The 24,619-nt window shown below is 42.1% G+C and overlaps 1 protein-coding gene and 1 pseudogene across 1 annotated transcript; one reads left to right on the top strand and one right to left on the bottom strand.

Annotated features, from left to right (window-relative positions):
* Positions 1-4,226: 4,226 nt before the first annotated feature.
* Positions 4,227-7,852, bottom strand: LOC133930437 (uncharacterized; annotated as a pseudogene).
* Positions 7,853-16,037: 8,185 nt separating this feature from the next.
* Positions 16,038-19,252, top strand: LOC133930542 (APETALA2-like protein 4). The gene is made up of 10 exons (XM_062377201.1): positions 16,038-16,864; positions 17,019-17,044; positions 17,141-17,171; positions 17,267-17,354; positions 17,472-17,617; positions 17,749-17,793; positions 17,870-17,961; positions 18,053-18,171; positions 18,275-18,445; positions 18,602-19,252. Exons 1-10 carry the CDS (start codon positions 16,491-16,493, stop codon positions 18,821-18,823), a joined length of 1,314 nt encoding a protein of 437 aa, XP_062233185.1. The 5' UTR covers positions 16,038-16,490; the 3' UTR covers positions 18,824-19,252.
* The last annotated feature ends 5,367 nt before the right edge of the window (positions 19,253-24,619 follow it).

Here is a 24,619-nt window from a genome sequence, read left to right as displayed (position 1 = left end):
CTCATCCCGGTTTTTCCTCGACGTTTGTTACCGCCATCCATGCATCTGTGCTCTATAGATCCAACGAGCCATGCGCAACAGATCGCATACGTGTAACAGTAGTGCGATCGACCTAGTACGTAGCGCAACGAACCTCCCAAGTCCCATCCGTGAACCGAGCAGCCGCGGCGGCCGGCGAGGCGACGACCATGACCGGCCAATGCGTGACGGCGTGCCACCGCGCCTCCTCGGCGCACGCCACCGTCCCCGTGACCTGCATCCCGTCGTCGGTCTCGAGCTTGTGCTAGAGAAGCAGCGGCAGGGGCGTCGTCGCCCGCCACGGCGCCGCTCCTCGTGCCCAAACCTAAGCCGGCCGTGGATGCCAATAACCCCGACGACGATTCGGGGTGCACCTGCCACCTGCACGGTACGTGCGCCGGCGTCGTTCCTGTGTTAGATCGCGACGTGCTAGCACTATTTTTCTTTTCATTCCAAGGATAATCGATCTTGGCCATATATGCTTTTCTTCTCTTTTTTGGTGCAGGTGTGGCTCGGCATTGGGCTCGCCTGCCTCGTGGTCGTGGCGTTCGTCCTGATCATCATGTTGGCGTGACATGGCGGCTTCATGCCTGTATGGATGACATGGCGTCCAAGTGAAGAAACAGAACGCCAGATCGCGGCCTTTACACTGCATGCATGCATATATTAATTGCGTTTGTAGCTTTCTTTATTTTGAACAGTAAAATAAACTTGATACTATGTAGTAGTTCTGTTCTAGGGAAATACAATTTCACGTACTCATATACACAAACAACTTATCTCAGCCATTCATCCTTTCCTAACTGATATTTGTTCAACCCTTAATTATTCTTATCTGCACATGATTCTTTCCTCTGATCCATACATCCGTCGCAGTTTGTTTGGTGCTCTTCTTTTCTGGCGTTATCCGTTGTGCTCTTCTGGGCCATCATTGCCGGGATCGTCTACTGGTTCAGTTTTTGATTGGAGCGGACGTCGAGGACAAGCTGCATGCATGCATCCGATATTGATGGGAGCTAGCTGCCAATAGTTTCTGACACGACTGCTGGAATCGGCAAGTGCAAAAAATTTACCTCAAACGTAGTTTAGGACATGTGGATAGATTTTTTATAAGAAATAGGGAGGAAAATTCAATTACTCTCTCCTCTTGTTCTTGCTGCGTGATCCCTCGTACGCTAATCACTTGAACATTAACCGTTCCATTCGATCCGATAGGTCGCCTCCCTCTACGCCTCAGCTACGTACTCCGCTTGTAATCTGCGGGACACGTACGCAACGACCCAGAGTGTAGGCGTGTAGCCGATCCAAACAACATGCACTTACGGTACGGCACGAGCCCAGAAGCCAGGCCAGCTGATGATCATCACGATGGCCGTGTGTCCATGTCCAGCATGGTGGCGCCCGTGCGTTGGATTGGGGCCGGTCTAGATCCCGGCTTTTCCTCGATGTTTGTTAAGATGAGATGAGCGCAGATAGTTTATCTAACAGCAACACAAACTCTCGGTTATCAAACGCAAACCTTACCTCTCTATCGATCCAAAGAGGGCACGCGCAGCGGCGCAAAGTACGTAGTACTGTCACAAGCCTCACGACAATCGACCGACCGAGCAACCCGGCGGCCGGCCGGCCAAAAAAACTAGGCCTCCGTACGTACAGTAGCTAGCGGGCGCCGAGCAGGCGCAGTGGTCAGTCATGGTACGTCGTCCCTCGAGAAGCAGCCGGCCGTCGTGCCCAAGCCGTCGTCGTCGCGCCGCTCCTCATGCCCAAGCCCAAGCCCGCGGCCATCCACCCCGACGGACTACGTGACGGGTCAAAAGTTATGTCTAAGTCCAAACCGAAGGTTATAAATGATAGATGTAAGTGACGAGTTACAGTTATAATTTGTTATTCCTATTTATTATACGATGGATAATAAATCAGTTAATTTTGAGTGTTTTCAATAAAATAGACATAACTTTTATATACGGACTCTGATTTTAACGTTTTTAATTCTACGGATATCTATAGAAAAATTACACTTTATCGAGTTCTGTGAATTTTTTTGGCCAAAAATAACTTGGAAGATTGAGTTCTCACTTTTGAAAGTTTTTGCATAGTTTTTAAACACATGTTTGTGTCCATAGCAGTCATCCCTTATATCAAATTTGAGCAAAAATGTATAATGGTTTATATTCTAGTGCGGCTGAGGTAAGAAAAAATAAGATAAAAATAAAATAAAAATAAAAATATTTTGATAATATCTCATGTATTATTATTATCAATAATAGGTAGCATTGGTCATTATCATGTTAAGTGCTTCTGGTTGATAGATCCCACAGAAAATAATCTTGATTTTATCTACGACAACAACTTTCATCTTATTGGTAAAGCTTCATTAGTAAAGCTTCTTAATAGTATATGACTGCATGTACTTGTTTAACCGGAAGAGCATGCATGCTAATTAGTGATGGGTCACAACTTGACCCGTCACTAAATATTGGCCTAGAAGGTTCGTCACGGGTTGATTATTGGTAATAGATCAAAACTTGATCTGTCAGCAATGACTAGATCATAAAAATAATGAAAAGAAGAAATTATGTAGTTGGATCATATGCCCTATCCATTCGATTTGAGCTTCTCCAGAGAAGATGAGACGTTAAAAATGAAAGTGTTCGCAACGCATCGAAAAAGGTACCTATGTTGCCAACCATTAATGACTAGTTCAAAGACCGTCTAGCTAGAATAATTGATCACTGATAAATCGTCATTGATGATAAATCATAGCTATAATTTATTACTATTATTATAAATGATCAGCATATTACGACCCATTAATTTCATATCAACTTTATCTGTTTTTTATGTAGGGCCGGCGACGGATGAAGTTTCACGGTCGTACGTAACGTACGTACGCCGGCGTTAAGATCAGCCGGTTCCTGTGTTAGAGATCGAGAACCACATTTTTCCTTAGTCGGAGAATTATCGGTACGCACGTATCGTCCATTACGACAACTGTTTCGTTGTGAAATATGTCGATCTATCTCAGCGTTGATTTTGTTTTATTTTCTTTCTGGTGCAGTTTTGGCCCAAATTAAATAAGATTGGGAATATATTGATTATTTGATGATAAATAGGGAAAATTCAATCACGCAATGACCCAGAGTGTGTACGTAGCCAATGCAAATTCTGGATTGGGATTTTGAACTCTATAAATAAACGGTCAAATTCTGTAAACAGATTCTGTAAACATACATCTAGATTACGATACAACCTATAATCTATTTAAAATAAACTTTTACAATCTATAATCTAAAATAAATGCAGAAGGAAAACAAATAGAACCATAGTCCAATAGCACAATCAGAGCCGGCGCCGCAAAGGACTCTAATCTCGATCCGGAAATGACGCGCGGCGCGGTCGTTCGGCTATAAATTTATAAAACCTCCCCGGCCGCAGCCAGCAGCCGGGCAAACAGACCGATCATTGCCACCAACCAGCGGCACCAAGGCTTTGAGTTCCCGGCTCCCCGCCGCCATGCACCATCATTGCCACTGCCCGCCCGCGCACCACTGCCCCCCGCCGTGTCCGTCGCCACCGCCGCCGTTCGCGCAGCAGGACCTCTGGAACCCGGTGTTCGGGCCAGTATTTTACCCGGCGCTGTTCCCGAGGCCGAGCAGCTCCAGAAGCTTGTGGGACTCCGACGACGGCTCATCTCGCACGGTGCGCGTCGAGGTGCCGGCGGCGACGACGGGCGACGACGCGGCGCCGCTCCTCGATCCCAAGCCCGACGGCGCCAACGCCGACCCATTTGGCTTGGTACGCGACTACGCGACTACGCGTCTATCTCGCGCCCACTGAGCTGACCAGATATGCATGTATGCCGATCCATGATCTTGGTTCTTCTCTTTTCTGGTGCAGGTACTGCTCTTCGGTTTGGTCTTCTGGGCCATCGTCGCCGGGATCGTCTACTGGCACTGTTTCCGATAGGAGCGGACGAGGACGAGCTGCATGCATTGCAATGTTGATGAGGGGATGGAAATAATAATAGAGATATTGCTGGAATTGGCGAGTGTAAAATTATCTTCAAACTAGGTTTCCGAATATATGGACTTGATAATAAAAAGGGGGGATTTATCTTCAAACTAGCTTTCCGAATATACGGACTTGATAATGAAAAAGGGGGGATTAAATTCAAAATTAAATTACTTTATTCTCTTGTTCATGCTGTGTAACAAGGAACGAAAGTCGATGATTTTCGCAGAAGTTACTGATGTTTTTGGTCTGGAGTGTACATAATCTTCCAAATCTCCAAATCCTCGCCCCTCTCATATTCTCTGATATATTGAGGAATCTCTGCAAGGTCTATCAGCTTTCCAACAAAACCTGGTTTTGATGTATCGTCCGGATGACCGCATTCTGCAACAAATGTATTGAGAAGATTTAGATAGCTCGACTGTAGTTGTTTTGTTAGCTAAGCAGTGGTTTGTAAACAATTTACCATCTTGAACCGAGAAGAAACTTTGGAAGTGAGCGTAACCATTGGCTACAACGTCTAGTTCGTCCAGACTGACGATGTATCTCTTCTCCAGGGCTAAGTATAACACCTACCAAATACAACGAGGAATCCTAATATTCCGCTTTGGGGAAAACATTTTAACTAAAAACCTTTGATATTAATAGGGGATGCTGAATGCGACAATACCTTCCTAGCACCACTTTTCATCAATTGCTTCACTGTTTCAAAGAACAAATCAGTGAGATCATCAGTTTAAATTAGATCTGCCGCGAACAGGATTGTTGCTTTCTCAGCATCCTCAATTTCACTTGCAGACCACAAGTACCTTAAACTGCATTGGAGAACAAGCAACTTGAGCCCAGTGCTGAAGGATCATTTACCAAAACTGAAATTATGTAAAAGCAAGATTATATAGAAGAGTTGGAAAACTCCATTTAACATCTATGCACACAAACCGTATTGGGTGGACAACATTAGACCTCCCACTTTGCCCAAGAGTGCGACGATGCCTAGCTCCGAACTCTGAAGGGACGTGTGGAACCTCACTCGTCATCACAACAAGACGTCTTGAGGGATCCTGTTAAGTCAGGGCACCTCCAACGCTTGGGTATGATGACAAGTGCCTTCGACTTGGGAGACACTCGAGAAATTTATTCCTAGACCCCTAGAAGACCCCAACGAGAACTCCACGAGAAGCGTACCAGGCTCCCCTTTGTAGCAAATGAAGGTGTTTGTACATCCAGAACCACCTATGGTTGACCCACCGGATTAATACCATCTTTTGCAAGGATGCTTCTGCCCATATCTTAATCCTCCACTGGGGGTTACTCTAGTTATCTTGTAACTCAGACTAACAAAAGAAAAGACCTCGACCCATAGGAGAGACGTCCTGAAGGATATTGCAACTAGGTCGAGGAAAAGGTCCCGAAGGCTGGCCGCTCAAGAAACTCACTGAAAACAGTTACTCCCTCCGGTCATAAATACTTATCGCTTTTGACTTTTCACGATCTTCGACGTGCAACTTTGATCATGATTTTTTATTAGAATATAGTTATAATATCTAATAAAAATATAATATTATGAAAGTATTTTCAAGACAAATCTACACGTGTGATTTTTATGTTTCCAAACTAAGTATTTTGGAAGCTATTGACAGTCAAAGTTTTAAAAGTTTGACCGGATCTTGGTCAAAACGACAAGTATTAATGACCGGATGGAGTATCTCAGCGAAGGGACTTTTATTTGTGAGAACTAGGGTTCGAGCCCTAGCTGGTAGCGCCGCATCAACTCAAACTAACACATATCAACATCTGCACGAACTTGTGTGTCTCCAGGCCCCAGGTACCCCCTGATTTAGAAGTTCTCTCTAACTACAAGTGGTGGGCATACCAAGTAACCAACTATAGTAGGTGCCTTCATATACACCTGATTACCTGAACCCGAATAAACACCCATGTCACCCTCACTCGTGGACCATCGGTCCATCGAGCAGCCGATGCCTGCCTCTTGCTTTTGTGATTGTTTTAAATCTATTCGACTCGCCCACTCAACGGTGCTAGTGGCCTCTAACTTACACTCATGTCTTGGGTCCTACCATATGACAAATACAATACATGCACACACATGTGCACTATTTTTTTGTTTATTAACAAGGAAATGATCATGAAACTCATGATCTTCATATCCATTTTTCTACTTGAATATACTGCTTACAGATCACAGTACTGCAATGAATTATAGAAATGTAAAAGTGGGATGAATCTGTGCAGGAAAAAAGAAAAGAAAAAAGAACCTCGGATCAGATGGATCACATGTACCCGCAGGTGGCGGTCATGACATTTTCAACTCCAGTTCCCGTACACAGACTTTAGCTTCATCAAACTTTAGCATACTAGAGTTGAGGCGGACATTAGCCAAGCAGTTATCTAAGATATCAGCGCCTCTATCTGTTCATTCCCATTGGTAAATAATTTTGTAAGAACTGAAGATAGCTAAGTGCCAAAAAAAAATTGAATATTCCATGCATTTTTTGGGTGCATGTATTGAAGGGATGCCAAATTATATCATAATATGCACAAGATGTGAATATTATCAAGTTGCAAGTGCTATGCCAATCCAACATTCAGATATATATGACCTGGCTCAGTTTAAGAGTTAGGACAACAGTAAGTACTAATCAGATAATTTATTGATTTTGATAGTACATATGAGTTAAATATAACAAAACATGGCAATTAAAACGAAACATTGAGTCAGCTAAATAGTATATATGCCTGAGTTTTGCGAATGAAATTGAGTAATAAGGATCATAATTGGAATCATATCCTGCAACTTAGTTATATAGTTGGGGCAATTCTGACATCTATGGTGCCACAAGGAATTGAAATTCTGATTTCACCCAACTTTTCATATATATTTCGTCCACTCAATCAACTATATTTGTCGTACGGAAGGATGAAACTATACCTGTTGGGTTGACGTGGAACATTTAATTCATTCAACGAGTAAAATGTAAAGCAAACTATTCTGCCAAATTGGATATGACAGAAGACCCAAGTACTTGTAATGAAAATTCTTCTAGCAATTCGAGCTTGTATCAACCCTAACAAACCTGGCAAAACATCGTGGAGTTAGGAACAAATCATGTTGTAGCCTTATACAGATTGCTTCTATAAGTAACATATAAAGCAAGGTGCTACCGTACTAGTGTCCCCTCCTATCCACTAATTTCGTATGGAATCAATTATCACCTGTTCCGGCACCAATCTCTATGGCAGTAACACCATCAAAGTCGGACGATGTGAAGCTTTTGTGTAACACAAAGTCAGCTAATAGCAAGGCCACCTTCCAAACCTGCAAACCAGCACCGACAATGAATCACATATAAAAGAGAGATGAAACGAAAACTCGAAAAGCACCATCGACCTTCTCCAACCTGAAGCCCAACACTCTTGAGTGAGCTGGTGACACCATGCTGAATGGTAGTGACTTCTAACTGCAGACTAGAAACGATTAAACGAACAAAGTCACCAATCACATGAACACAATATGCAACAATTGCCTTACGATCTTTCTTTCTTCTTCTCCAGTCAAGAACGAGATCCCCGTCCTCATCCAGGGCGACAGCGTCAGGCGAACCACCTTCCCAACAAAGCTAACAATGATGTCACCTCAACGAGAAATTCAACCCACCCACCCACACACACACCACACCAACCGCTGCACTACGAGTCTACGACCAACTAGTGCAAAGACACAGCCACTCCCGCTCACTTACAACAACTGCCCGTTGCCACGACCGGCTCGCTCTCGCCGCCGTCACTTCCAGACGGCCCTGACAATACCGAATCAAAGCTCAGGGAAACCCAAAACATGCCGTATCCCAACAATCTCACCTCGCTTGGCACCAAGAAGCAGGGCAGGCAAGGTGCACGACGAAACGCGCGCGAGGGGAAGGGGCTGATGGTACCTAGCGGGCGGGAGGAGAAGAAGAAGCGGGAGACGTGGAGGCCGGAGAAACGTGGCGGGCGGCCCAGTTGCACCTCGTTCATCACCTGCTCATCCTCGGCCACTCCGTCGCCGCCGCAACCGCTGCCTCCGGCTTCCATCCCAAACGCCGCGCAGGTGCCCCCGCTGACGTCTGCGTCGTCTTTCGGAATTTTTTCATTTTTATATTTGTTAAATTGAAAATTTTAAACATAAACGTCCATTCTAAAAAATCGCACATCTATAAATATATCGTCCTTTCAAAAGAAAACATATTTTTTTAAAATTGTGTTTTATTCTCCTCAAAATTCGAAACAGTATCAAAATAATCATAAAACATTCTAAAAACATGCATGTAGAGAATGTTATGATCTAATTCTTAAAAAAATCAGATAAAAATATAATATATAGAGTAAGAAAAAAGATAAATTTCAATAAAATTTATTTTTTTCTTATTGTATCAGAAACTTATTTATCTTTTTTTAATATTGTATAAGTAACTTTTTGAGTTAATTTTTTAAAAACTAGATTATAACATCTTCTACATCGTATTATTGTTAGAATTTTTAATAATTATTTTAATAGTTTTTTAAATTTTATTAGCGTTGTAACTCAACAATTTTATTTTTAAACCAGTCGCCTTGAAAGTGTGGGCGCTTTAGGCCAGGAAACTGTGGGCCCGAAAATGCAGGCCCTAGAGTTATGGGCTGGGTCTCTTCATGGGCCGCGTAATGGGCTTTATGATTTGGGGTTTATGTTATGCAGTTGCGTTTTTTTTTTTTTTTTTTTTTTTTTTTTTTTTTTTGCTTTTCTCATTTGAAACTGCACGGCGAGTCTGCGGCGGTGGGCGGCGGCGATTCTCCGGCGATATTCCGTTCCCGGGGCCACGGCCAAGGCCGAGTGAGGGAGGCGGAGGCGGGCCCCAGCGGAGCGAGCTCGCGTCGCCTTCCTCTGGTGCAGGTGCTGTTTGCTCTTCTCTTTCGTCGCCTGCTCGCCCCCGTTTGTGCGCGGAACAATTCGTCTATTCGATGAAAATCTCGTTGTGGATTGGCCGATGGTTTCTCGGGATGATCTGGTCGGTGAGACGAAATCTCTTGCGTACTCACTTCGAGATGGTGGTTTCTTGTAGCCACCTCCACTTGTATAGTGTAAATTTAGGCTTTGGAATTGGCAGTGCTGAGAAAAAGGTTTGCACTTCTAGCCTTGAGCTACTGATGCTATTTGGTAAGATGTGCCAATCTTCAAGCAACACTATCTAGATTTTTAGCTCGAGGATGAGTTGTTTACGAATGAAAGGAGAGATGTTATGGTCGGTAATACGTATAGGAGGTGGCCGTTCAAAATAGCAACATATCAATGTGGCAGTTGAAGTGCCTAAGTCGGATTCTATAATTTAGGAAGGTTTTGATATAATCTGGTCAGTTAGGATTAGGTGGCCGTGTTCAAATCGGTAGGTAGAGGTAAGATTGTAATGTTTGGATTGCAATCCGGTTTAGTTAGGATTTAGAGTTGGTTTGGATCTGGACTAAGGCTGAATCAAAGTTGTAATCGGCTACTAACCGAGTAGGAGATGGAGTCAGCCAAGCTCTCTATATAAAGAGCACTAGAACCTTTAGGAAATCAATCAATAAAGCAATCCTTTTATCTCATTCTAGATTCTCTGCTCTCTCATCTCCCTATTGTTTGGCCGTTCTTCTATCCGACGCCGCTCGGCGTCAATCAGTACCCATCACGAGCAAGAAATCGGTCAAGAGAGGCTTGTTGCTTCCCATAACTACTTAATTAGGTCATTACTCAGGGTGGTGACACAAGTGATGTGGAGTCAGTGCATTCTTTGAAACTCTCAAATCAGGTACTATCACTGTCAAAATCAAATAGTAACAGAATTAATTTTGTTCCAAATGCACCACTGTGGTACATTGGGTTTGATGGACAAATAAAGGAGATCCGTACTGTTGCATTGGCTACTTCGGGGAGCTCCTCCTCTCCTAGCATTTGATTCCCTCCTTGCACACATACTTGCACATCTCATGGCAGAGGGCATCAAAGCATGCTGCTGTCCGTTTTAAGTGCCTGACAACTATTACCTCCCCTGGTCCTTGTCATGTTCAAGTTCAAGACGATCTGGTTGGTTTGGAAGATCTGAAGATGCAGATCCTACAAAATCCTACTAAAATAAATACCAGAGTAGGCTACTTAGGTCTGGCAGAACCAACCAGGTTAACTACATTTCTTCTTGAAACCTGACATACACATTCAAATATGCAATGTTGTGAGTTCGATCTCGTGAACATTGTTTTAAACATTATTTATGCTTGGTGGTTGTAGTTCTTTCACGTTAAAGGGACGAACTCATTACTTCTTTTCAGGGTTTCGCTGGATCTACGTTGTAGGTAGCATGACAAGGGGAACTGAACTGAAATGGGATTGAAGTGATCGTTTCTGCTATTGTGGGAGTTGGAAAGGGGGGTGATTGATGAGCAGTAAATAAGGACTGCAGCAACCCTGCAGGTCGCCTCAATGGAAGACACATAGAGGAGAGAGTACAGAGAGGGGAGGCAAGAAAAAGGAGGAACAAGGACCTACAAGGTACTCTTGGATTGGCCTCTTATGGACATACTCTGCTTGGTTGCATTTGATTCCCTACCCTTCCCAGCTGCTTATGATGGACAGCACTGCTGGGAGATCCAGCACAATAAAAGCCCCCTTCCCCTTGCCATCATCATCTCACACAGTAAATACAAGCTACTGCTCTTTTACTCCATTGTCTTACTCTCACTCTCTTTCATCTTGCAATTTATGTACTATGTCGTTTTACATAGAGCCTGTTTCTCTCTTTCATCTTGCAATTTATGTACTATGTCGTTTTTACATAGAGCCTGTTTGGCTTTTTTGAGGAAGGCTTATCCTGCAAAAAGGTGGAGGAGAATTCATGGAACTGTCTGATATGATCGTATTCTAGATCTTTTACTGATCTTGCTTCCATTTAACTTTTTGACTTTTAGAGAGAATATAACTTGAGGTACCGACCATAATGTTGACTTCTCAAGCTAACATCTGAATGGTTGCCTTTAATTTTAAAACAGCAATAAAACATCCAACAACTTGGTTAGTGGAAAGAATTTCGTGATCGATTGGACAATTTGATATCTGAAGTGGTGTTTTGTTAATTTGCATCGGTAACCAGCTGCTTAATTTTCCATTTGCTAATTAATAATCTTTGACTGTGCGTATTAAAAACATGGCATCAAATCTTGTGAATCTCAAAAACTTTGCATGATTTTTATTATCGATATTAGCTGGACAATTCATCTCCCCAAGCATTTTTACTTGTTTACTTCAATTTCTGCCTAAATAAGAAGCATGTTTTGTATTTGCTTTTCTTTGGCATAGCGTAAGAACATCATGTAGCTTTGTGTATTACTTCAGTTGCTTTTGAATGTAGTCGCCTTTTCACTTCAATGGTTCCATGAACATAGCAAGGGAGACTTTTTGTATATGAAATATCAAATATCTGACTCATGCATGATGCAAGAGTAAGACGTTTAGTTTATGTACAAATAAATGATGTCCCCAGGGAAACTGCCACTACTGCAAAAGGCACATGAGTGCCGGTTGAAAAACGGCTTCAATACTGATTTTTCAACCGATAGTCTTTATTCGACACTATAGTCACTGACTATCACTGTGGGGTTTGGAACTGGCAATGAAAGTTTTTAGTCTGGTTCACGCCTCCAACCGACACTGAAAAGGTTCTCGAGCCAAAAAAAATAAACGAGATGGCTTGAAAGAGTCAGCTCGGCTACCGCTCCTGCTGCCGTAGTGCTCCCACCGTCGTTGTTGTCGTATGCTCAAATTGAATATATCTCATCCATAGAACACATCTCACAATCAAATTCAATACAACAAAGTAAAAATCGACTTATCTCATCCATACAACACATCTCACAAACAAATTCAATACAACAACGGGTATTACTAACTTGCTCCACCGGTGACCCCGAAACAACTAGCACTAGTACACACGAGCTCACCTAGGAGATGATGAACAAGACACACCCAAAACAACTAGCACTAGTACACACGCGAGCTCACCTGGGAGACGATGAACAAGATACACATAGAGAACACGTAGAAACTTGGTGGAACACAACAACTGCTTCACGCTGGTATCGAGCCACCACATCTAGACCCTCGAGCGCTGGTATCTAGCCACCGCATCGAGACCCTAGAGTGTGAGCTCACCGGCCTCCGCACCCACTCACGCCACTCTGAGCAGCAGCAGCAAGCCAGAGCTTCAAGTCACGGCTGGTGCACGGGTTCAAGAACCTGTTCGGCCGGAGGCTAGGGATCCGGAGCGAATGACGGTGACGCAGCGAGGAGGAGGAGCAGCAGTGGCGAGGCAGGAGTGAGGGGAGGGAGAGAGAGGGAAAGAGATAAGGTGGAGAGAGATAAGGACCGAGGAAACAGACATGTGAGGACTGGGGAAGAGACAAGGGGGAGTTGTCAACTAACAGACACAAGACGAGCCAAAACACGATTCAAGGAAATTTCAGGTCCGACTTGTTTGGTTGTCATTGGAACCGACACTGATTTGTCAACCGAACGGACGTGAGGACGAGTTGAAACGCGATTTAAGGAAATTTTGGATCCAGCTTATTTTTAGGGGTAGTTTTCACTGGAACCAGCACTGATAGTCACTTTTAGTAACAGTTCTTAATACCTCGATCATTGTTCACGTATGAAAGCTTAAGAACCAGCACTGAAACATCTTCAGTTCTGATTCCTGTACAACCGACACTGATGTTCCGCTACTTTTGACCAGTTCTGCAGTAATGTGCACCAACCATCTACTAGCAGTATCCAATGGGACTGTTAACACTGCTAAAAAATAGAAGCAAAAGGGCGCTTCCTTAATGTTGCAACTTTTGATTAAAAACTAAGGCAAGGACATGAGATCATCCCAACGTTTCTCCAATCAACATAGGGAAAAATACAAACCCCCTCAAAAGTTACTCAGATTTTGACTTCCACAAAAGTTATTTTGTTGCAAAAAAACCCCTAAAGGTTTGGTTTTGTTGCAAAAACATCCCAAAAATTCAAAAAATAAAAATAAAAATCACAACAATTCTAAAAAAACTAGAGACAATTCTAAGACATTTTGTGAAATTTGTTTTCAAAAATAATATCCTTTGCATCATATTTCATGGAGAGAAAGTTTGAAAAAAAGGAAAAATATGCAACTCATTTATTAATTCGAGTTAAATGCATAGTTAATTATTTACTAATCCAAAAATGATGAAACCAATTTTTTAGTCTTCTTACATGATCCTATATCATCTAAAAATATATGAAATCTTGAAATAGTTATTGTAACATGCAGGATTGAGTAAATATATTGTAGATAGATTAATTCATAACTAATCCATAACACTCCCAAAATTAGTGAAACCACTTTTATTAGTTTACTTAAATAATTATTTGTGTAGGAAAAATAATGGTAGATATGAGAAGGTTAAAATAACATGAGTTAATAAATGAGCTGCGCATTTTTCTTTTTTTCCAAACCTTCTCTCCATGAAATATGATGCAAATAATATTATTTTTTAAAACAAATTTCACAAAAGATCAGTTTTTTTAGATTTTTTTGTGATTTTTTTAATTTTTTTACTTTTTGAGGGGGTTTTCAACAAAGTCAAACTTTTAGGAGGGGTTTTTTGCAACAAAATAACTTTTAGGATAAAAGTCAAGATCCAAATAACTTTTGAGGGTTTTGCATTTTTCCCATCAACATATCCTAGTTGCAGCCACATCCCCGTCACAACGGCAAACATTAAAGAAAAAAGGCATGTCTCAACCACTCGCCTTTTTATGTTCTCAAGAAAACAAATCACCTATTATATTGAAACGTAATCGGTGGTAAAGCTGACTGTTATATTAAAAAAGAGGAAGGGACCGACATGCGAAGAACAACCATATTACAAAAAGGAAATAAAGAGCCAAGGATTCAGGGGCAGACCCGGATCTAAGGATAGGCGACCAAAAGACTATTCTCATGCTATGAGGCACCCTAGGTGATGTGCACCGGCAAAAAAAAAAAAAAAAAAAAAAATCAACCTACGTTCTTAGTCTTAACTCCCCTTAATAATTTTCCATCATGGGAAGCAAGCATGTACTGATGCACGCACTATTGCTCGTCACTCTAGCACGTGTATAAGAGATTCTTAGTATCCTTGACATGCTTAGACACCATTGAAGGTGTTGTCGTGGAGAGCCGAAGCTGCTGCTGAAATGTCCAAAAATTCACTTATACTTTAGGCTACCGAAATGTACATGTATAAGTCCGTCATCGACACATAAACCCAGAAATAAGGGCACAGAGACATATCATGTATGCATTGATACATGGTGCATCATGATGCTTTCAATTTGGTTAACGACGTGGGTCTTGGAGCCGGAGGTAGATGGTGCATCATCTATCCTCTCTTGTATTGCACCCGACAGAGGCAAATTAGCTTTGCTCTCGTATTGAAACCTTTTTCCCTGGCGCAAGCAAAGCAAGGGGAGGTGGAAGGTGGGGCCATTATACAACGAAGTGAATATCGATAATAGCTACGTTACATGAAAGCAGGCAGACACTAGTGTTGCCTGAATGCAAGAAACCTACGAGCTAATCTGAACATCTACTGTCCAACCCTCCATGCTTGCTTGGTTGGTCATCACTTACCACCAAGATTCACAGAACTGTTTGGACCCTGAAACCCGATCGCTGGTGGTTACTGGAAAATCGCAGTTATCATGATAACTTAGACAAAATTTGGTAAGAATTTGCTCAAAACACTCGGTCAAATTTGAAATTCGGCGAAAATTCAGACCGAATCAACCGAACGGTAACCGGTCCGTTTTCTACGGTTACCGACCGCATTTAGCGATTTATCGAATGATTTTTCTGATTCTTTTCAAATTTTTGGTAATCGTTCGAATTCATCAGTAACCATTCGGTTTTAGCGATTTATTGAACGGTTTTCTCGAATTTTAGGGAAATTCAAAAAAAAAAAACTAAAAAATAGCTCAACCTTGTAAAATCAATAACTAATTCATCTGAGCTTCAAATCAAGTGAAACAAATTTTGTTGGTTTCCTTGTAACATGATCTACATGATAAAAGTATTTATACTCTAAAAAAAGTTGAATATTTTTTGTGAGAAGATGTATTTGCTAAACCTAGTAAATACATACTTTACTCTTTGTTAATCCAAAAATCATGAAACTAATTTTGTTAGTCTTCTTACATGATCCTATGTCTTTTAAAAATACAGGAACTCATGAAATAATTATTGTTACATGCAGGATTGTGTAAATATGTTGCAACTAGATTAATTCATAACTGATCCATCACATCTCCAAAATTAGTGAAACCACTTTTATTAGTTTACTTATACTATGTTTTATGTAGGAAAAATAATTACATGAAAAAGTTAATTACAATATTGTTTCTTAGCATATTCACTTTATACTTATGAACTTTGTAAAAATCATGGAGAATTAATAAAAATCTAAATGAAGTGAAACCAATTTTAAAGATCCTCTTAAGATACTCCCTATACAAGAAAAATATGTGTTTATATGTTAAGATTTTTCTTAACATAAGTTAATAAATAAGCTGCACGCTTCAACTTTTTTTTCTTTTTTTTCAAACTTCCTCCATATAGAATATGATGCAAATAACATTATTTTTAAAAAACAAAATCACAAAAGGTCTTAGAATTGTCTCTAGTTTTTAAGGATTTTTTATTTTTTGATTTTTTATTCAAATTCAAAAACCGGTTGGTTTCTATTATCCATGCGGAGCGGTAAGCTGGGTTACCGTGATTTTTGAACTGTAACCGTTGATAAGTTAAACTCTGTTCACCAATGCTACACTGATTTTTGAGAATTTGTGTAGTTCCCATTTGACCGAAGACGACGGGCATGTGCATGTATTATTGTGTATAACATATATCTACTGCAAAATGCATGTTTATTTAATTTTGGAACTGATGTCATGTTTGTGCACATAGATTATGGTATCTACAAATGTGCACTATGAAGAGACATGCTGACATAGAAAGGATGGACGATGGTTAGGTGACAAGTCTAAAGCACACAGAGATAGTAGAAAGAGGAATCAGGGAGGAGTGAGGGGCCCATCTGCCTCTGTGGATTGCCTGAGCCTGATGTTCTCTTCTCTCCTTCCAACCCCATAAAAAGAACACGCATGACATGAAGTGATAGCCTACTCAGAAATCTTTTCCTTTCCTTAGCCTTGATACCTGTAGATTCTTTTAACAGAGCGCAAGGAAGTGCAGGCGCGCGCACACACACACAGCTGCAGAGATCAGCTGGTTTCATATCACGTAGCTGCATAAAAGAAAAAGTTCCAATGATGCATTCCATCTCATTGAACTAGGAAGCAAGAGCCAAGAATACCTTGTGTGTATCCGTACACGGCCATGGCGGCCACCAAGAAATCCTTCCACGGCGTCGACGGCATTGCACTCGCCGTGCACGGTGACAACGGCGCGGCGGTGGAGGAGGAGCTGCAGGTTCACCGGCCGGAGGAAGGCTCCAGAATGATCTTTGGCTTCCCGGTGCCCGGCCGGCCGGCCGCCGTCACCCAACAGTTCTTCCCGGCGACGGTGGTGGTCGCAGCACCGGCGCAGCAGCAGCAGGCAGTGGAGCAGTGCGACGCGTCCGCCGCGGGGGTGGCTGACCAGTGTGCCCGGCCGGAGTCAAGGAAGAGCCGGCGTGGCCCGCGGTCCCGGAGCTCGCAGTACCGAGGCGTCACCTTCTACCGGCGCACAGGCCGATGGGAGTCACACATTTGGTCAGTCACCTACTCACCTATACGCTTCCCTTTGCTCGGAGCCTCGGATACAGATACAGCCATTGCAATAAGCTTTGCAAATTATATGTGCAATCTCTACCTCATGTTCCATTTCTTGTTCATTTCTCTCTCTTGTATGTGCTCTGATTTGCAGGGACTCTGGAAAGCAGGTGTACTTGGGTGAGTTCCTACCATGCGAAACTTATTCTCTCTTGAACTTTAATCATGTGTACGAATTTACTCATGGATGCATTTTATTTTTCCCCCTTCTTCTAGGTGGATTTGACACAGCACAAGCTGCTGCAAGGTTAATACAGCTCTGCACTTTTGTTTTGTTTTACAAAATGAGAGTTTTTTCCTGTAATTTTTATCCAAATCCTTTTGTTCTCTGAACCTTTTCAGGGCCTATGACCAAGCTGCAATCAAGTTTCGTGGTGTCAATGCAGACATCAACTTCACCCTGGACGACTACAAGGAGGACATTAAGAAGGTAATCGCTGATCAGAACAGAGGCGACCATGATCAGTTTTGAACAAAGAGCTGCTCTGTTCTTCTGCATCTCCCCCGCTGTTTGATTCCAAACACGTTTTTGCCATGGCATTGCCAGATGAACAACTTCAGCAAGGAGGACTTCATCCAGGTCCTCCGGCGACAGGGCACCGGCTTCGTCAGGGGGAGTTCCAGGTTCAGGGGCGTCACCCAGCACAAGTGCGGCAAATGGGAGGCCAGGATCGGCCAGTTCATGGGCAAGAAGTAATCCTTATTTACATTGTTAGGCTTGATTCTTCTGAAGGAAAACAATAAATGAAACCCGGCATTTCGTTACCTCACCGACGCAAAAAGTTTGAACTGAATTTGGCCTTATTTCCATGTCATTGTTGCAGATATGTGTACCTTGGTCTGTATGACACAGAGATGGAGGCTGCCCAGTATGTCTGCACTGCACTTCTCTGCATTTCTGTGATGCAGTTTATGACAATTTCTGATTTGTGCCGTGCTGACCAGGGTGTATGACAAGGCTGCGATCAAGTGCTACGGCAAGGAGGCAGTGACGAACTTCGACCCCCAGACGTATGACAACGAGCTCCAAGTGAAAAGTGAGTCTCCCTGACATGTTTTGATGTTTTTCTTAATCACACACTCTGGAACCACTCTTCAGGTGTCTGAACCCAATGTTTGTGAATGTAGCATGGGACGGTGAGCTTGATCTTGAGCTCAGCCTGGGCTGCGCGGGAGGCGATCCCACCACCGTCGCCGCTGAGCCATTCAACTCCGCGCTGAGCGTGCAGAGGACGATGGGCCTGACGGTACTCCAAGCACGCTGAGATTGCTAATGTCCATTGTTACACCTGACTGAACTACCTCGAACTCTGACACTGGCTCTGAAACTGCTCCATGCCGGAAAATTAGTTCATGCTGCCGGAGGAGGACGAGACGACGGCCTGCTACCCTCACAGGAGCATCTGCACTAGGCCTTCGCCGACTCCATCCACGCACAACAGCGTGTCCAGGCGCCCAGGCCCAGCTGGCTATCACGTTCATCGCCACAGCGGCAGGAACACGCTGCACATGCTCCAGATGGTACGGCACCCGTTACTCGTACGATCAATGATCACCTCACTGAAATGATCCATCAGTGATTCAATCCATGCTAAGCAATCGCAAGCTGCCATCTTTCGTTTTGTTTCCCTTCATGTGATGCACTGACCGACCCGGCACCACCGGACCGATGAACAGAGCCAGATCAGCAGCAGTGGAGGCGCTGCAGAGACACACATGCAGGCGCGCCCCGGCTGGCCCAACGGCGGCAATAATTGGGTGCCGCCGTACGCCGCCCCCGAGCCCAACGACGACGCCAGCAGCGCCGCTGCAGCATCATCAGGATTCCCACTGGGGCAGCTGGGCCACTGCTGGGCGCGGCAGCAGCCGGCCACGGCGTCCAGGCCCAGCAGCAGCTGAATCTGCCCATCACCAGCACCACCAGCAGCAGTGGCACTGACCACTGATCGGCCACTGGCAATCTGCCGTGGCCTAAGATTCTAGCAAGAACCACCGTTCACCTCGGCCGCCGCGCAGCGCCGGGTTCCTTTTTTTGGGTAAGCAGTGTGGCACACTGTAGCTACAAGAGCGCTTTACTCAGGTGAACGGATCGTCGGGCTGGAAGATTTGAGCGGTTTTGAGCGTTGGGAGCTCGAAATCTTCTGCCCTGATGGTGTGATGAAATGTAAAACTAGTGTTTGCTTCATTAATTCTACGTTTCTTCGCTAGGTCTTCTACGTAATGCTGCTCTAGTGCTGTTGTATGGATGAAATGCAAGTATGAAACCGTGTGATGTAGTCCACGTCCAAAAATATTTGTACACCGAGTTGAGACACCGAGGAATGGATAACGAGCCATCTCTGCTCTTCGAAGCTTGTTAGGCCTTGAAGTGAGCGTAGCTGAGTTGGTTTGGATGCTTGTGGTGGAATATGCTTATCCGGGATTGAGTTCTAGACTTAACACGGGTGCAAACATTTATAATATGACAAGTAAATTTCACAAAGTCACTAATATGTTGTCCTAATAGTCACAAACCTACAACATTGGGTACCCATTTTACAAGCCCACAAATAGCTACGGTAGCATTATCATAAAACTATAATTCTGTTACAACCACAATTCCTGACAATCTAGGCACATATATCAGCATAATAAAGAGTTAAATAAGCCTGCCATGTCACATCGCGCAAGTGCAGAGGGCTGATAAGACATGGCACAAAGAAATGGTGGGTCAGGGATGCTGGCTCATGTTATCTGCAGTTGGGAGGAGCGGTGCGGGACAGCAGGATTGTGAACGCCGCAACGGGGCGAGCTGTGAAGGAATCACCAATGACATGTGGGTCTAGGGTTGTAAGTAACATTGGCTTGGACGGAATGGTAGCTTTATGAGAAAACAACAACAAGTAGGTTTGTGAAATGGACACAAAAAGTTGTAGTTCCTTGACTATTAGGACAAGAAATGGTGGGTCTATAAATTTACTTTAAAATGACTATACATGTACTTGACATCCTGTTAGTATAGAAGGTAAAAGTTGTACCTTTCTTCATTAAAAAAAGAAAGAATTGGCTCGTTCAAAAGTTTGTGCCAGCTTGACGATCGGAGCATAATGCAACTTCAAGTCTAAGAACGTCAAAGAGCTTAGATGAAATTGAGCACTTAAACAAAATTCAAGCGTATTAGTAAATATTTAGATGAAAATCAATAATATTACAAAAAGTATGACCCATAAACACATGGAATTTAGATGGTTTAGTATTTAAATTCATGAACACAAATTTTATGTACATTGGGATTTGGGCTCACTGATTTGATGATAACCTAGGCTAGCCAAACATAATCATATGACAACGCTATGGTACTAGGAGTTTGAGACTTATATCTTGTTGAACCTAATGAGCTAATTGAGTAATTCACGAGCAGAACATGAACCGACTTAATAAGGAATCAAGCTAGGGAAGGAGGTTTGTCTTGGCTTGTTCAATAACCAAGCTGAGCCGACTCATGATCCTCGAACGTCTCTTTCCAAATCTAAGAAAACTCCTGAGGCCTATTTGTAGTACAACGTTAGATCGTGTTGTGGTGGACTTGCTTAGATCACAGCTTCTTGTCTTCTTGATCAATACTCTTTCTTTAAATGGAAGAGTGTAGTTCTTGTTTTGGTAACACAATAAGAGTTGGGTTAGTCCCTCTCTGATATTTAGAAAACCCAAATACAAGGAAATAGAGGGGTGGGGGCATTTATGCACAAACACTTGCTTGGTTTCCATCTAACAAACATGTGGGCAATGTCTAGGACGAGATGACCGATTACACTTTCCCCTTTCTTCTTGGCTTAGTTCCTCACTTTTTCTCCTCACTCTCTTTCTCATCGCCGATCGGGAGAAAAAAGGGTTGGATGTTTGGTGAGTCACCGAAGAAGAAATGAAACCTCGCATCACCAATAAGGAGAGGTAATTAGATGCATTGGCTAAGAGTATCCTTTTATCATCTATATATGTTGATGCATTTAATTGTGTTTATTCTCTCATCAATGCACATGATATTTGATTTAGTCTCATTGAAATACATGAAGGCACAAAGAATGTGCACAGTGAGAAATATCATATGCTCATTATTAAGCTCAATGACATCAAGCAACTACCCCATAAAAGTGCTAATGATTTGTACTCTTATTTGAACATTCTTGTTAATGAGATCAATACGTTAGGTTTGATGCCAATTGTAGATGATCAAGCAGTGAGAAGAATACTTCAAACTCTTCTTCTGAAGTACAAGTTGATAGTCTCCATTATCTATGACAACAATAACATCAAGAAGATGACTCCAAGTCAAGTGCTCGACAAGATCATCACCCATGAGATAACAATGAGTATGGGGGTGTAAGCTTCTTCCTCATCTGGTACCAAGAATCTTGCTCTCATAAGTAAGCAAGCTCAATGTTAACACATGAAGGCAAGGATGAGAAAATAAAAGCAAGAGTCAAGCTCAAACGAAGACGATGATGATCAAGATGAAGAGAGCTAGGAAGAGGATGATCAACATACATCAAGTGATGAATAAATTGATCATAATGTGGCCAAACTCTTCTCAAAGTTAGAAAAGAATATGAATAGGATCAATACCAAGGTTGATCATCCTATCTCCATTGAAGACTTGGTCAACACAATTGATCACATCAAGAAGGAGAAAAAGATCAAGATCAAAAAGAGGGTGACAAGGGGAAGATCCAAGGCACTTACTAGCATAGAGAGATGGGTGAGCGATGGTGAAGAGACAAGCTCAAGTAATGAAAGCTTCACCATTCTCTCCTCCAAGAAAAGCTCTTCCTCAAGGTCATCATCACACAAGTCGTCATTGCGCAAGTCATCTCACAAGTACCTTATGGCTAAAAGTATGGATAGCAATGTAAGTGATGATGAATTCGATGAGAATTATCCTTTCTATAATGAACTTTTTCATTTGATCAATGAGCAATAAAGGGTCTTAAGAAACAATCAAAAGAGTTTAAGAAATTCAATACACTTAATGGCATTCATACTACCTTTGTTTCTAATTATGAATAATTATTGTGCAAATTCAATTTACTAAACAAGAAGCATGAAGAGCTTAAAGCTAAATTTGAGTGCATTGAATATCAAACTAAGATTCTTTTGAAGCAACCCACCTCTCTATTTAATTACAGTTATAAGGTATATGCTTTCACTTCTTGTGATGATTAATCGATTTATCATGCTCATCCCTTTGCAACGAGAAATGCATTGGGAGTGTTTTTTAAACATCTAATTATCTTATTGCACAAGAGAATAATGAGCTTAAGCAAAGAAGTGGAGAAGCTCAAGAATGACTTTGGCGAGTTTAAAGGGCAAAGAACATATCCAACCTCCTCAAGATAACCATATTTTCATGGCGAAGAAGCTTGCGAAGGAGTCCACCATGACATGCTTCAAATGCCATGAAAAAGGCCACAAGTCATTTCAATTAAACAAATGAAGAATGAGACCAAAGAGAAGAAAAAGATGACGAACCTCTTCAAAAAGACATTCATCCTCTACACCAAGCCCAACTATAAGATCAAGATCAAGAGCAACCACTGCAAGCTCAAGAAGAAGGACAATGGTAAGGTGGTTGCACGCATGGTTGGAAGAAAGGATCGGAGGTGGAACCAATCTATTTAGGTTCCCAATGAAGTTATCACCTATATAAAGAGGCCCGATCGATTTGGTTTCCAAAAAAGCCTTAGGAATTTGGAGACTTGGCTCACAAAATGAAGTGAATGTTCAAGCAAAGAAGTCAAGTATATATCCAAGTATAATTTGGAGACTTAGCTTAAACTTTCTATCTTAACATATTATCTAGTTGTGTATATATTTCTTTCTCATCATATGTATGCGCACATATATGGGGAGTTTAGACTATATTATGTGAGTTATATAAATTATGATCTATGTGCTTTCAAAGCCTACAATTGGTATCATTCATTTATAGTGATATCCATATAATTGGTATCCTTTTATTAGATCATAATTTGTGAAGCTCTCTTCCATATGCTCTAATATTTTTTTCTTGAGTTCAATATGTGTTTATAGCTATTTTTGGTAGATCGTTAACAAAGGGGGAGAAGTTTGATGACCAAAACAAGATGAACAATGCGAATAGATTGTAGCAACAAGCAAGACATCTAGGAATGCTAAAGTTGACAAAAGGAGGAGAAGAAAAGATGCTATGCGCCTAGATTGACAAAAGAGAAGCTCTTGCATAGTTCATTCAAGGGAGATAATGGTAATGGAGAAAAAGAGAGCCACACCAAAGGAGGATTAAGTAGTAAGAACATGCATCCAAGTAATATTGTAAGATTTTGTGCTCGCTTATGATCTTTACATTTAGTATCATTTATTATTTGCCACTTGCTTTGGTTGTGTTGTCATCAATCATTAAAAGGGGGAGATTATAACGAAAATGGTCACATTAGGCTATGATTGTGATTTTAGTGATTAATGACAACATAATCAATGGGAATAATTTTTTTTTGTCAAGAATATATGTTAGTAGGTCTCATGGATGAAATACATGAAGAAGCCACCGCAGCTGGGATAAAATTGGACTGAATTAGAAAAGTCACAGGAAGATTTGCCTCACCAGATGTTTTGAGTGTTGAACTCATCGGAGCTTTGATTGCTTATCAAGATAGAAAGAGGATAAGTTCACCGGATGCTCCGATGTATAAGTTGATGAAATCACCGGATGAATTCTTAGGTGACACGTGGTCAAATTTGTTAGAAGTGTTATACCGAATGGTCCGGTGCTCTAGGTGTTGAACTCACTGGAGTATATTTATCAAATGAGAGAAATTCCTGAAGAACTCACCAGAATGTCCGGTGTTTGAGAAGAGTGCTCACCAGAGCAATTTTTCCAGAGAAGATGTTGTACTGAAGAATGAAGGTTAAGCCTCACCGGATAGTCCGGTGATCAATGTGAGCTGCACCGGAGTATTTCTAAAGAAAAGAAGAGAAGGTTCAACCGGATGATCCGGTGTTGATAAGTATGAATGCACCGGAGCATTGTTACCAGAGAAGGATACAACCACTGAGATCAAAGGTTCAATCTATCGGATGGTCTGTGTTCTTCTTCTTTGCACTGTTCATTATCCGGTGTATTGTCTGGTGTTCATTTCATTCACACCGGAGCATTATTTTCAGAGAGGGTTGCATTGGCTCGGTTCGCTGAAGTCAACTCACCGGATAGTTTGGTGATGAAGTAATGTGCACCCGATGCATACACCAGAGCAATTTACACAGAGATAAAGGAAAGACTCGGATAGCTCAGTATAACTTATCGGATAGTCCGGTGATAAAGATGAAGTATAGACCAGTATGTTCGGTGTTCACAGAGGCTTGAGTGAGGTTCTAACGGCTAGTTTGTGAGAGTGTACTCACTGGATGATTTGGTATTAGTACTACTGTTCTCACCGGATCATTCGATGTTAATAGCTTTTTAGAACCATTGGGTTAACAGCTAGTGCGCAGGTTTGAGGCTATAAATACCTCTCCACTTAGTCATTTGAAGGTGTGGCGTGCTATTTGGAGTCCAGATAAGTTCATGTACACCTTAGAAGATATCCAAGCTACCAAAGTGCTTAAAGTGATTATCCAAGGTGATTAATCACAAGATTAGAGAGTGTTTAGCGCTTATAGGTCTAGAGAGAGTGTTGCTAGGTG

The sequence above is a fragment of the Phragmites australis genome, chromosome 10, assembly GCF_958298935.1.
Source record: "Phragmites australis chromosome 10, lpPhrAust1.1, whole genome shotgun sequence".
NCBI classification, from domain to species: Eukaryota; Viridiplantae; Streptophyta; class Magnoliopsida; order Poales; family Poaceae; genus Phragmites; species Phragmites australis.
The sequence above is the reverse complement of the archived record's forward strand: the minus strand, read 5'-3'. Positions and strand labels throughout refer to the sequence as shown.